At 42.3% G+C, this 14,495-nt stretch overlaps 1 protein-coding gene across 1 annotated transcript in view; it reads left to right on the plus strand.

The window, feature by feature from the left end:
• si:ch211-191a24.3 (tensin-3) overlaps positions 1-14,495 on the plus strand; it is a 57,437-nt gene that overhangs the window by 868 nt on the left and 42,074 nt on the right. Inside the window, exons 2-11 of the mRNA XM_037697901.1 lie at positions 1,465-1,515; positions 1,595-1,717; positions 1,810-1,874; positions 3,801-3,881; positions 4,063-4,175; positions 5,032-5,092; positions 5,169-5,241; positions 6,601-6,730; positions 6,904-6,969; positions 10,404-10,505. Coding sequence (XP_037553829.1) covers positions 1,465-1,515; positions 1,595-1,717; positions 1,810-1,874; positions 3,801-3,881; positions 4,063-4,175; positions 5,032-5,092; positions 5,169-5,241; positions 6,601-6,730; positions 6,904-6,969; positions 10,404-10,505 — 865 coding nt within the window. The remainder of the gene's footprint in view (positions 1-1,464; positions 1,516-1,594; positions 1,718-1,809; positions 1,875-3,800; positions 3,882-4,062; positions 4,176-5,031; positions 5,093-5,168; positions 5,242-6,600; positions 6,731-6,903; positions 6,970-10,403; positions 10,506-14,495) is intronic.

Raw genomic sequence — 14,495 nt, forward strand, 5'->3', positions numbered from 1 at the left:
CCATCCATCCATCCATCCATCCATCCATCCATCCATCCATCCATCCTCTTCCACTTCTTCTGAAGTCAAGTCGTGGGAGCAGCAGCTTGAGCAGGGAGGTCCAGACATCTCTTTCCACAGCCACTTCTTCCAGCTCTTCTGGGAGGACTCCAGGGTGTTCCCAGGACAAGAGACATAGTCTCTCCAGCTTGTCCTGGGTCTTCCTCGGGGTCTCCTCCCAGTCGGACATGCCTGAAGCACCTCCCCAGGGAGATGCCCAGGGAGCATCCATTCCAGATGCCCAAACCACCTCAACTGGTTCCTTTAGATGTGGAGGAGCAGCGGTTCTACTCCGAGTCTCTCCTGATAACTGAACTTCTCACCGTATCTCTAAGGGAGAGTCCAGCTGCAGAGGAAACTCATTTCCACCGCCTGTATCCACAATTTCATTCTTTCAGTCTCAACCCAGAGTTCATGACCATAGCTGAGGGTCGGAACATAGACTGGATGGTAAACAGAGAGCTTTGCCTTAAAGCTCAGCTCCCTCTTCACTACACTGGACCAGCACAGAGTCCACAATACTGCAGATGCTGCACCAATCTGTCTGTCAATCTTACGCTCCATTCTTCCCTCACTCGTGAACAAAGTCCCTAAAACCCCATTTGCTTGTAGAACTGTTTGAATTCTTTGTGGCGTAGAGTCATCAGGTGTTGGAACATCCCTCGGAGATTTGTGTTGTATAGACGTGACAGCATCGCACAGTTGCTGCAGATTTGTCAGCTGCACGTCCACGGTGCAGCTCTCCTGTTCAGCCACATCCTAAAGGTGCTGGATACGAGCTGGTGACTGTGGAGGCTGCTGGTGAATCAAGTTCATCTGACCAGACGATGCTTTTCCAGTTGCCCAGTGTTGGTGTAGCCTCAGCGTCCTGTTCTTATCTGGCAGGAGCTGGACCCAGTGTGGCCTTCTGCTGCTGGGGAACATCTACTCTGAGGTTGTTGAGCGATCAGAGATGATATTCTGTAGATCTTTGTTGAATGAAGGGCTATTGAAGCTACTCTTGCCTTTCTCTCATCAACTTGATTGATAGCTGATATCCACAAAGCATCATCATCCACATCCTGAATATTTTTTAATTTTTTTGGATCATTCTCTAAAACCCCAGAGATGGTTGTGTGTGAATGTCACAGTGGTTCAGCGGTTTATGAAACACTCAAACCAACCAAGTCAAGTTCAAAATCACATAAGTCCTTGTCCTTTTGAATGATGGCACTCGGTTTGAACTTCAGCGCATCGTCTTCATCACATCTGGATGCCTGAATGCATTGAGTTGCTGTCAAATGTGTACCTAATGAAGTGGCTGGTGAGTGTGGTGTGCATCTTCTCATAAAGTTTTCACTTAATGGTTTCTACAAGGAAGAAATAATACTGAAGACACTAAAACTGTCAAAGTGTCTTGATAACACTGAGCCTCTTCTGTTGCAGCTCATCAACCTCTCGCAGAAACATCCGGCTCTCACCCAGATGAACCATAAGGTAACCAGAGCACCTAACAGTAGCCCTAAAAGTTAACGGTTTATGAGGTGAAATGTTTCAATGCACGTGTTTGTTTCAGGTTTTGAGCACAGGATGGCTGGAGCACCACGCTCCCAGCTTGGATCAGATCTTTAACGTGTGCACAACGATGGAGAACTGGCTGCTAACTCACCCGAAGCACGTCCTGGTGTTACACTGCAGGGTGCTGCTCATCACCACACACCTACAGCAGCATCCTTTTACTCAATGTGCCGTCCATCCAGATTGTGCTGATGGTATTGTCGTCCTCAACAGGGAGACAAAGGCCGGCTTGGGGTCCTGGTGGGATCTTACATCCACTTCAGCAACATGTTCCCCAGGTAACACTGATAAAAATGATTAAAAAAAAATGTTAAGACAAATGATCTGTTTTCTTATTTTTACTCTGGCAGTGATGTGTTTTGTGGACCTCGGAGAAGGCTTTAGACCGTGTTCCTCGGGGTACACTGTTGCGAGTGCTCTGTGAATATGGGATTGGGAGCCCGTTGCTCCGAGCTGTTCAGTCCCTGTACAAGCGGTGCGAGAGTTTGGTTCACATTACCGGAAATAAGTCGGACCCCTTCAGGGTGGGAGTTGGACTCCACCAGGACTGCCCGTTGTCACAGATTATGTTCATAACCGTCATGGACAGAATTTCTCGGTGCAGCCACGTGGTGGAGGGAGTCCGGTTCGATGGCCTCAGGATTCCATCTCTGCTCTTTGCAGATGATGTGGTCCTGTTGGCGTCATCGTGCCGTGATCTTCAGCTCTCACTGGAGCGGTTCACAGACGAGTGTGAAGCATCTGGGATTAGAATCAGCTCCATGGTCCTCAGTCGTAAAAGGGTGGATTGTTCTCTTCAGGTCGAGGGTGAGGTTCTGCCTCAAGTGGAGGAGTTCAAGTATCTCGGGGTTTTTCACGAGTGAGGGAAGAATGGAGCGTGAGATTGACAGATGGATTGGTGCAGTGGCTGCAGTATTGTCGACTCTGTGCCGGTCCATTGTGGTGAAGAGGGAGCTGAGTTTTAAGGCAAAGCTCTCGGTTTACTGGTCAGTCTATGTTCCTACTCTCATCTATGGTCATGAACTCTGGGTAGTGATCGAAAGAATGAGATCATGGATATAGGCGGTTGAAATGAGTTTCCTCCGCAGTGTATGGACTCTCCCTTAGAGACAGGGTGAGAAGTTCAGGTACCGCTGCTCCTCCACATCGAGAGGAGCCAGTTGAGGTGGTTTGGGTTACTGGTAAGGATACTCCCTAGGCGCCTTCCTAGGGAGGTGCTTTGGGCATGTCCGACTGGGAGGAGACCTGGGGAAGATTCAGGACACGCTGGAGAGACTACGTCTCTCAGTTGGTCTGGGAACGCCCAGAAGAGCTGGAAGAGGTGGCTGTGAAAAGAGATGTCTGGACCTCCCTGCTCAAGATGCTGCCCCCAAGACCCAACTTCAGAAGAAGCGGAAGATGATGGACGGATGGATGATGTAAGGAACCTAAAGTTAGATTTAGGAGCAGGGACAATGTGTGGTCAGTGCTATTTGTTTGACGTTTGCTAGTAAGACGACACGAAAGAAAAAACTTTCCGCTCCAGGTCGAGAACCTCAGTCTTATCAGAAAACGTGCGACAGGAACGTTTGTTCACGCGGCACAATCCCGGGTTAGGAAATGTGAAACTCCATGAAAAAAAAATCTCTGTGTGGATTTTGTAGATTTCTGGGAAATTCATCTTGGATGCAACTTGTTTGATTCTCTCCCAGTGGGCTTCATTGTGTGTGTGTTAGAGAGTTTATTGACGTGAAGGGACGTGTGACTGTGAATGGATGAACCATCGCTGACTGTTGGACGGGTCTGCAGGGCAAAGAGCGCGGACAGAACAATAGACTGATCTGATGAACGTCTTCAGCAGGTCAAAGGGCAGAGTGGATGATTATCGACTCTTATCAGCGCTGTTTGGTTTTAGGGCACGGATTCTGTTGTGCACGTAAAAGACTAATTATATTTAACTAAGATCAACAAGTTTGTTTATCGTCTGATCTAAAAGTTGAAGCTGTTAAAACCATGAACTAGTTTGGCTTCGTCTTATTGTCTGATGTAAATAAAGTTCACATCAAATCACTTATGTGCACGTGTGTGCTCACGCTGTTGGTGTGTTTGTGCAAAAGCTTGAGAAAGACGTTTATTTTTTATTTGTTTTAGACGCCATTTTTGAGATTTAGGGCCTTGTTTTCGTAGACGTTGCACCATCGCCTGAACCTGTGTGTGTTTCTCAGCCCAGACCTCTCTCTCGACCACGTTGCCATGAGTTTCTACAACGACAAGCTGTCCGCTCAGATGACCCCCTCACAAAAACGGTAAGAACATCTGAGCTCAAAGCTCGACCAGTTTGCCTTTAATCAAAGACGCAGAAGGAATCTGCTGAGACTGTCCACATTCAATCACCTGATTCGTCCCGAGCATTTGAGATAAACCGTTTAACGTCAAACCACAGTCAGAGGGTTTCTTTTTATCGACGCAACGTTTGGTTTGTTCCAGGTACGTTTGGATGCTGCGCAGCGTGCTAACCAGAGGACTGAGGATGAGTCCGTCTCCGTTCTTCCTCCTCTGTGTTGTTCTTTATGGTCTTCCCAAAATGAGAGCAGATGGAGGTAAAACGGCCGCACCACAGTGTCTGCAGACGACCGTAACATACTGCGTTGAACCGTTGTTTTTCTTTTTTTATATTAACTCTCCTTACGTTTGAAACAGTGGCGATTTTAGCCTCTTTTTGGTTGTGCTCAAGCGCCCTAAATTTTAACTCAGAACCCCTGAAAAATACAGTAAAAAAAAAATAAAAATTTATATATATATATATATATATATATATATATACGAATGCTTCGTCTATGGCCACCACGTTCTTCAAGCCAAGAGCCATTGTCAGCAGCACTGGGGGGCTGAGCACCCCTAAAATTCAGATTCTAGAATCGCCCCTGGTTTGAAAAGTGCTGGTCCAAAGAAAAAAGACATGACAAATGGTCATATGGGTCAGTTAAATGGTAAAAGTCAAACACAGTTTAAATAAGAATGCTGCCCCCAAATTACCCGTCAACACACCAGCAGCTATCTATAGCAATGGACCAGACATGCAAATACCACGTTTTAATTTGACATTGATTTGTAACCTTGACCTTGAAGCTGGGGGGATGAAAAGTATACACAAAACTCCATCTAGGATCAAGATCCTCGATCCATATGTGTATGAAGTTTCATTAAATTATGTCGAGCAGATCAGAAGTTAGGGTCCAGACAAGGGGAAGTTTATGGATGTATGGAGACCATTACACATCCGCTTTCAACATGCTTATATAACAAAAGTGTTTTACAGTAAACTACTGGTGACTGTGGTTGAATAATTTCATCTTAATGACTGTATGATATTGTACAGCATACTTCTTTATAATAGTTGAGAAATAATCTTTGTTTACGATTAATATTTGTATTATTTTCATTTCAATTATTTAGGCTGCTGTCTGTTCCTGAGGGTTTACCAGAGCCTGCAAGCTGTTTGCACGTCAGCACTTTAGTAAGAACCACCATTTGTTTGCATTGAGCACCTTCACACGCAGAACGGGAAGTAATCTGGTTTGTTTCCACCCCAGCCACCTCAACGCAGCTCAGGACCGACTCTACGTCGTGCTTCAGCCGGCGCAGCTGCTCAAAGGAGACATCATGGTGAGGAATCATCTCTCACAAATCAATTCAAAATGATGCACGACAGACATAATGGAACCAGATAAAAAAATTAATTTGCGTTACATTTCTTTCACACATGAACTCGTGTTTTAAATCTGGACAAAACTTGTGCAAAAGAAAAACAAGTAAAAAAATGTAAACACTCCTATTTTATGCCTTGGTTCATGTTTGCATGAAAAATGAGAGAAAATTTGGAAAAGTTTTATTTTCACTACGATTCTTGGATTTCAGGCCTGAAATGAAAGAAGAGATTTATTTTAAATCAAAGAAAGAAAATAAAATGAGTTATTCTGGGTTTATATTTTCTGCACATAAAGTAAATAAAAAATGACTTTTTCCACTGATTTCTTCCAGAAGTTTCTGCACATCAGCTGATGTTTTTTTTAACATAAATTATAAAATGTGTGCCGCTAACGCACACACTATAACATTCATACGTGTTTTTAATTTTAAACAGATTTTCTTTAGAAAAATAAAAAAATAAAAAAAAAGAAATAGCAGGTTTTTAACAGTAACTTTCACAGAACTTATATTTATTAAAATTTAAAATAAAAATGTGTTTAATTCCAAAATACATATGCCAGCAAAAAGAACTATATATATATATATATATAATTTATTTGCACATGTAAATATAATTTCAGAACTGAGAGAATTTAATGATACTTTTGTCATTTTCCTCCACATCTCAAATGACTGCCCTCATTTAACAATCAGCAATTCTGCTTCTTCTTTCTGTTACATTTGGACTTTTATAAAACATTGTCATTTACACTTTTATTATCAAAGAATTGGCTTGAGGACAAAAATAAAACATTAAAAAAAGTAAAATATCCTATTATAAACAACAACAAAAAAGGTAAAATTGTGTCAACTGGACCCGTTTCAAAATTATATTCATTCAAATCAAATTATAATTCATGAAAAAATGTGCTAAGAGGAACCAAGCACACGAACAAGTCTGGCATGTTTGCATATTTAGGTGAGTGATCATGTCTTTGCTCAATATTTCATGAACCACTGCGCAGATTTGAATAAACTAAACATCGGTTGTGCATCTACAACTGGTAACATTTGAAGGCAATGGGATACAAGATGGCCGCCACAGCTAATTGAATTTAGCAAAAACAAAAAATCGTGATAAGAGCTCATTTTACAGACAGTGAGGTAAAATTTGGTGTGGTAGTAGCTGAGAGTCACCCCCATCAAACACTCTGAATGTTAACAAATCATGCAATTGAAACTTTTTGAATTTGTTTGTAAAAGTAAGATAAATAAAATAAGTTTTAAACTCAGTGAGTTCTTCATGAGCAGTGATTTGACATTTTGTCTTTTCAGGTGGTCTGCTACGATAAAAACAGCCGGTCTGCGAGTCGTCGTGTAGTCTTCCGACTTCAGTTCCACACGGGACTCGTGGTCGGACGCACCCTCTCGTTCTCCAAGGCCGACCTTGACTGCGCGTGCGAAGGTGATCTGCTCAGAGCTCGGCTGTTCCTGCTCCTCTCAGCTTTAATCTGTCACTGATAAACCTGCCAGCCCTCAGTTCTCACACCTGAGCTGCTCTGGGACTGGAGCACCTGTGCAGGTGTGAAGGACGCATGGACACAGTCCAGCTGTTTGAGTTTCCTCTGCCTCTTCCAGATCCTCGCTTCCCAGATGATGGAAAGGTGGACCTGGTGTTCTCTGGAAACCCTGAGAAGATCGCAGGTACTCTGTCTCTGAAGACGCTTCTCACTGGTTTATGTTCAGATAAAAATTATAGTCAGAGATACTAAACATTTAGGTTTGCATGTTTTGGTGAAGCTTTACTGAGAATCCACAATGAGTCATCTCAACGTTGAATGTTTTTCTTGTCTTTAATCAACATTCTTTACAAATCCACCAAAACGAAAAAAGGCGTTTTTCTGTCTGCGCTTCAGTTTTTGTAGCATAACTGGTTTATAATTTGCAGAACTGGGACAGCTTCAACATAAAACAGTCATTTTCCGTCTCGTGAGATGAGAAAATCTTGGTTTTCTTGCACAACTTTTTGTTTTGCTTGGGCTTTTAATTGTGCGGGGAATAAAAACACATTTAATCTGAATACTAAGGATGGCGGTTCGACTCGTTTGATGGTCAGAAATACTTCCAAAGATCCAGGTTGAATGTTTATTTTCTTGATTTAATTTTATTGTTTTTCTCAGTACAGCCCATCGCTGTACACCTTTAGTCGAAGAACCACTTATGTTTGGGCATTATAATGTATTTTTTGATGTGTTTGATGTATTGCAATGCAGACATGAGTGATTCTGATTCTTATTTAATGTTAATAAAGTCACCGAGGAATGCAAAAGGCAGAACTCTAAAGTTTGGAAGTGCAGAGCCCAGAGAGCTTAAAAACGAGGAAGAACGGGCTAACTGAGACATACGGCTCCTTCTGCACAGAGTTTGGAAGATTTCAGATTCTATGACGAGGAAAATTACGTATTTTGAACGTTGGAGCCACTCTAGACATGATCGTTCTTCACCAAAGTAAGAATGCACGATATTGAACTTTAACGCTAACATCAGCCGATACCGATACCACTGGATGTATAGATTGGATTTAATCATGATATTCTTCAGATATTCTGTGTTTGGTGTGGGGAGTGGGGCGGTTATGGTTTAGTGTAGCTTTTGTGCACAACTGTTCATTGTTCAGTGTAATCTAGACCAGTCCATGACACATTTACATCCCAGATGGTTCCTCTTATTGGGGAAGCTTTTTTCTAAGAAGCACAAGCTTAAAAAAGAAGTTCTGAGTATTTGAAGGGGCTGAAATTCCTGCAGCGTGAGCACAGAAAGGACTCAGGATTTCCTCCAGTTGTTGTAAGAACTTTGAAAAGGTTCTTGTGATCCAGAAGCACCCGTTGTGCAAATAGGACTGCGCCCGTCTTTACACACCACTGCAAAATCCAAGAGATTCATGGACTTGGGTAAAAGATTATACAGTTTTGGACTCTTTTGTAAAATTTTATAGATATAGTATTCCAGTCTTAACATCTGGGTCAAATGCTTGGGAGCATGAATGAGTTTGATGACAAATCCCAAGTATCAGGTAAGAAACCTGCATCACTTGGAAAGAGACATCTTTCACTGGATCTGAATTTTTTTTTTTCAATTCAAGAAGAGAAAAGAACCATGCAAAAAAAAAAAAAAAAAAAAACCCTGAAACATTTAGACAAATTCTCACTGTATCAATATTTGGATTACAGAACATCTCAAGATGTAGTGAATTGTAATTCCTAATTCAAGCAGAAGAGAAGAGTGACTCACCTTCTCACGTCCAGGAGCCAGACGAGGGCAGTGTTGGACACCACAGCAACCAAAGTGACCCTCAGCACCAGCAAATCAGGCTCCTCACGTCTCAACAGGAAGCAATCTGAGGGGCTTATCAGAGGAAAACATCTGACAGGAATTCAGATTCACAGATACTGTAGGCAGGAGAACACTCAACCGTTCACACACAACCAACGAACGAGCAGAAAACAAAGACAAAAAGCTCAGATTATGGTTTAATTCACAACTGGACAATATGTATTTGGGTTGTTTGGACATGTTTGATTAATGGGACAAAAATAAGTAAAACCATTGACACAATAAGCTGCATGTATATATATATATATATATATATTTATTTATATAAGTATGTATGTATATAGATAGGGAGATTTGTAGTTCTAGAATTGCGCCGCTCAAGGTGGCTACATGTTGGAGCAGATCTTTTACTTTCATTCTGGGATGTTGTTTTTGGAAACTTTAATTCCTCTTTTTCCTGGATGTACTTTGTAAATCGCCTTTTTTTGGATGATTAAATCCTCTGTGCAGCTGGAAGGATTTTTACTGAAATCTTTTTTGCTTTTGGACATTTGTTATGGTGCGTAACCATGACAACAAAGTGTTTTTTTTTTTTTTTTTTACAACCGGGAGCAGCTGATTAACATCTCAAAGCTCAAATAATACCTCAACTATAGCTCACAAATCACAAATGAGTTAAAAAAGGAGGAGCCGTGGATGCATCCCCGTCTACCTTGTGGGAGTGCTTGAGTGACCGCCGAGATCCTGGAGCTGGCAGCAAACGTGAGTCGTGACTACAAGAAGACCAAGATCATCCCCTGACACTTGCCGTCTGTCCGCAATTATGAGAAGCTCAACAAGTTGCTGGGAGGAGTGACTGTCGCTCAGGGAGGAGTTCTGCCCAAGATTCAGGTGGTCCTGCTGCCCCAAAAAGACCGACCAACCAAGTCCAAGTAGATGGATCAACATCTGCCAACAGTTTTTTTCAGATCTACTCTAAGACAGACTGCTACAAGAGGTCCCTCCTGCCCACAGCCATTAGCATCTATAACAACTGTTTAATGAAACAAGGATGATGAGCTACAGCATTTAATTTTTTTCATTTAGCCTTTATTTATACAGGTTAGTCTCATTGAGCCACGAGAACTCATTTTCAAGAGAGACTTGTTTAGGGAGCACATGGTGGGGGTTAAGGGCCTTAATTTCCCTTTGGGATTAATAAAGTATTTTTGAATTGAATTGAAATGAATCACATCATCGGCAAAAGTACACAGAGAAAAGTTTGCTTTCCTTTACAAGACATGAAGCTAACATTTGATGCAATTTAGAATACTTTTTGTGAAAACTGTCTATAGGAAACAAAGTTCATGCTCAAGTATGTATATAGGAAGTTCATTTTAGGTCTAACCAGCACCTGTGACACTTATCACTGTTAATCTAAATATCAATTCTTGGCTAGAAAATGCAATATTTTGTCTTTTTAGCTCCTGTTTTACTCATCATGGACACCCTTTGGTTTTATAATATGGTAAATAAACTGTTCAAGCTTATTGTAATCAAAAAGTAATTTCTTTTGTGAACTGGTTTTAACGTATCTCGTGAATCATTACTTCAAATTCTTGCAATAAATTAATTCAGGGTATTTCATTTTGCATGAAGCTCAGAAGGATTGGATTGAGATGGTTTGCTCCTGGTCCTTCTTGGGCACATGTTGCTCATGTGTGGTTTAAATAAACAAGGAGTGAGATAAATGTGTGTTATTTACAGCTGTTTTTATTTCCACAGCTGTGTAAAGTGATCTGGTATTTATTTTTGATGGTGTGCAGGTTCTGAGCTGTGGCACAACAGCAGCTCTGTGACGGTGGACTACGACACCCTGGACCCTTTGGTCCGACGAGACTCGTATCACAGCTCATCTTTTGACGCAGGTAAAAATGATGAGTTTGCACCTCGTAAATCATTCCTAATTCATCTAAAAAAAAAAAAAAAACATTTTATAGGAGATGCATTGATTTGTTTGCTGCTTTAACATATTTTGATTTATTATTTTATCCTTGTAGAAGAGCCATACGTTTTATTTAGAAATGAACTGAGAGACAAACCCAAACAAGTTATTCAACTGTTACATTTTGTTAGATAGCACAATAAAAACGTAACCCACAGGAGCTCTGTCTTTATCGCTGCCCTGCAGGGTTTTCATGGACACGTAAGCACCTTTAATATTTTATTACGTCGGAATTAACAAAGTCATCACCAAACAAACAAATGCATCACCTCTGAGACAAACAAGACAACAGCTGATTTTCCATTTCCTGTATACACACTTCTGAAATATTATACCAGGTTAGTTCAAGTTCAAGAATCTTTATTATCCTCACGGGGCAATTTGTTTCACAGTCAGTAGACACACAAAAACATCCATACTAGACAAGACACTGAGACGTTATAATAACCTTAAGCCTCATCATTACAGGGTTAAATGAGTTTCAGTCTGTTTGTTCTACATGTGGGCAGCAGATACCTGCATCCAGATGGAAGCAACCTGAACTCACCATGGAGTGGATGATCAGGATCTGCCAGAATCAGCCTGGCCTTGTTCACTGACCTCGCCTTGTGTGGGTCAGTGAGGTTCTGCAGGGCTACGTCAGCAGTTTGTCAGGTCAAGTAATCTAAACTACCAGATTGGCTTTAGGAATCAAGTTTAACAGAAAAGGTTTAGGAACCAGAAGTACCCAGTTAAGAATCAAATCAAATCTCCAGTGTTTGTTTAGCAATTAAAGCTACAAGTTAAAGAATTGGCTGTGTGGCGTAGAGGTAGGGCAGCTGATGGGACTGAAAAGTCACAGGTTTGACTCCCTCCCAGCAGGCAGCGCTGCTCCACTTGGGTGTATCTCCTCCCGTGTGACTGCAGGTCAAACGCAGAGCACAAATTTCATCACGAACGTGATTAAGTGTATAAATCAAAACGATCAGGTTAGGTTTAGTATTCAAAGCTACAATGTTATTGTTGCGTTTCTGCTGTTTGCTAGAACCCACGTGCAGGTTGGACTCGGAGAACTCAGACGGTAAGAGTAATTAAATTGATTTATTAAACAAAACGGAAGGCTGGCGTGGCAGCAAACTTACACGAACATCGAGGAGATACGGAGGGAGGCAGATAACAGGACGCCATTCAAGACAATCCCCAGACAATGAGGAACACAGACTTACAGCCGCTAACGAACAGACGATGACAGACACCTGGGGAAGGACAACAGGTGGTGGAGGCAGGAGCGGAAACACTGAGGAGGGCAGGATGGAAGACACAACACAAACACGCACAGATCCTCGCTGTTATCGTATTTTCCGGCGTATAAGTCGCTCCTGAGTATAAGTCGCCTCAGTCATAAAAAGCATCATGAAGAGGGAAAAAACATATAACTCGCTTCGGCGTATAAGTCGCATTTATTATGCGTCACCGCTGACGCGTCGTGTTTATTATGTGTTTATTTAATGGTCAAAACAGCTTCATTTCGCCTGGGCGGCACGGTGCCATCCGTCCATCGCAGCCGGAGCCGCTAGCTCTCCAGCGTTCCTCCGCCTGCACCAGCTGAGTGAAGCGAGCAGGCACGGGAGGATTTGCTGTTGCAGTTCTTTGAAAGTTAAAGCATCATAAAAACTGTGTTACAAATATGGGAAAAAACATTCATAAGTTGCTTCGGCATAGAAGTCGCAGGACGGACAAATCTATGCAAAAAACTATGACTTATGCGCTGGGAAATACGGTACGTTTAGAGTCCAATGAATCAAAACCTCTTCTTCCACTTTTAACACTTTTCCCGCCGTAATTAGTCTATTAGGTAAAAACAGTGGTGCAGTCGTTTGGTAAGGAGAAAATATTTTTCCAGATGTTGGTAGAAACCAAACCGGAGTTAAAAATAAGTGACGGCCGACAGTTGAACATGTTTCAGCTGAACGAGTTGAGTTCTGGCTGCAGGTGGACCTCACCAAAACAGCTTTATAACTTGCTAATTTCAGATTAGCATCAGATTCCTTCTAACAGATGTTCAGAAGCTCTCAGTCTGGACTCGGCTTGGCTGTGGAGCATCGGCTCAGCGTAGACCTCGTCACCGGCAGCTGAAACAGCAGCCAGACCAAAGTGTGGATTTCTCTCTCCACAGTTTCCATTTAGTTAAAAAAAACAGCCGAAACACTCAGGCGACGGCTGAAACAATCGCTTTATAACTTGCAGCTGAGGTTTCAGTTCCAGCTGTTTTACACCTCGGCTAAATCTGCCCCTGCCAGCCATATAATTTAGACTTAAAGACGTGTGGAAAAGTGGCGTGAAAGCACAACACACATGAATGCAAAGGTTTAGCCATCACCACGTGGAAGGGAATGGAGGTGCCAGCGGGGTGGCAGCACCGCCGGTCCAAGAATGTTGTTTTGAAGTCCAGGTGGTTTTACTTTATCTGCCAGCCCTCCCCTCTACCACGTCCATCTCCTCATCGTCTTTTTTAAATTCCTTTTCTTCTCCTGTCCTCCTGCATCAGGTTCAAGTTGCAGGTTGCAGTTTGTCCAGTGGTTTCCCATCCCCCTCCTGCACACAGGCCGCCTTCATGTTTACATTCTCCCCTCCAAATTTGGGCAGCTCAAGGTTCCTGATTTTTTTTTTTCCTTTTCCTTGAAAGTGCATTATGTGAGCAATACACACCTAAGTGTGTGTGTGTGAGAGAAAAAGAGTCTAGTGAATGATCCACCCCTTCAGTTTCCTTCCTCAGTGGAGATGGAAACGCATGAGTGCACACTGTGTCCACACAGCTACCTGCATGAGGCTGGACAGGATGCAGGGTGGGAGTGACCAAATAATGGAAAAAGCTCTGAAGGCGGGGATTTGTAGTGCTGGGACAGAGTGGGGAGAGTAGGAGGGGGACACCAGAGGGCTGTTTGCACCTTAAGAGAAAGAATGTACTTTGCTTGTCTTCCTGCGTCAGAGACGGAGAGGACGACAGACCAGGAGCAGAAAGAGCAGCTGCTGTGAACTTTTAAAATCTGATTTGATCCATCCCATTCAGCCTTTTTGTCATCTTTCCGTTTGGCTTTTCCTCTTTCTCTGACCCCCGAGGGAGGCTTCAGCGAAGCATTTCCATCCTGTTTCTAGTCCACAGAGCGGACAGTGAAAGTTTCCTCCTGGCTGCTGGTGAAGTATGTTCATTTGTTGCAACTGTTTAGGAGTAGATGAGACTTTGCTCACTCTGCAGTGTGTTTGGACTCTGCATCTCTGTGGGAACAAACCTCTGAGAGCAGCTGTGAGGGTTTACCATGCATGTCTGGTATTTGAGTTTTATTGCCTCTCTGGACTTAAGAGGCTGCTCCTCCAGCTGTGGTACGAGCTGAACTGTATGTTTTGTTGCAGTTACTGTACGGGGGACTCTCTGCTCATCAAAACAACTTTATCTTTTACAACCACGGTTCTGAAAACAGTTAGGATGTTGTGTAAAATGTCAAGAAAAACAGAATGCAATGCTTTGCATATTTCATAAACCCATATTTTAGTAAACATATTCAGTTAATTTTATAACACCAAGTCATAAGAGAAGTCATCTCAGGGACTGAACAGAAACATTCATATACATAAAAAGTAAGTTAATAACATTATTTATCTGAGGAGCCAGCAGATAGCCTTGTCAGGTTCGTCGCAGACTCATCCTGAGCAAGCGTAAAGGCAACAGTGGAAAGGAAAAACTCCCTCAATCAGCTAAACTAAGATAAGGAAAACCATGAGCTAATGCCGCTAACAGAACAGAACCATGATGATGAAAGAACCTCACTGCTAACCGAATTACACTGTAGATGTTTTTCTTTTTCACCTTTGGCACCTTGTTTTTAATAAGTATGTTAGTAGTATTTTTAATATGTTTTTCTTAGTATGTTAATAG

This window comes from Nematolebias whitei, chromosome 3, assembly GCF_014905685.2.
Source record: "Nematolebias whitei isolate Nwh7 chromosome 3, NemWhi1, whole genome shotgun sequence".
NCBI classification, from domain to species: Eukaryota; Metazoa; Chordata; class Actinopteri; order Cyprinodontiformes; family Rivulidae; genus Nematolebias; species Nematolebias whitei.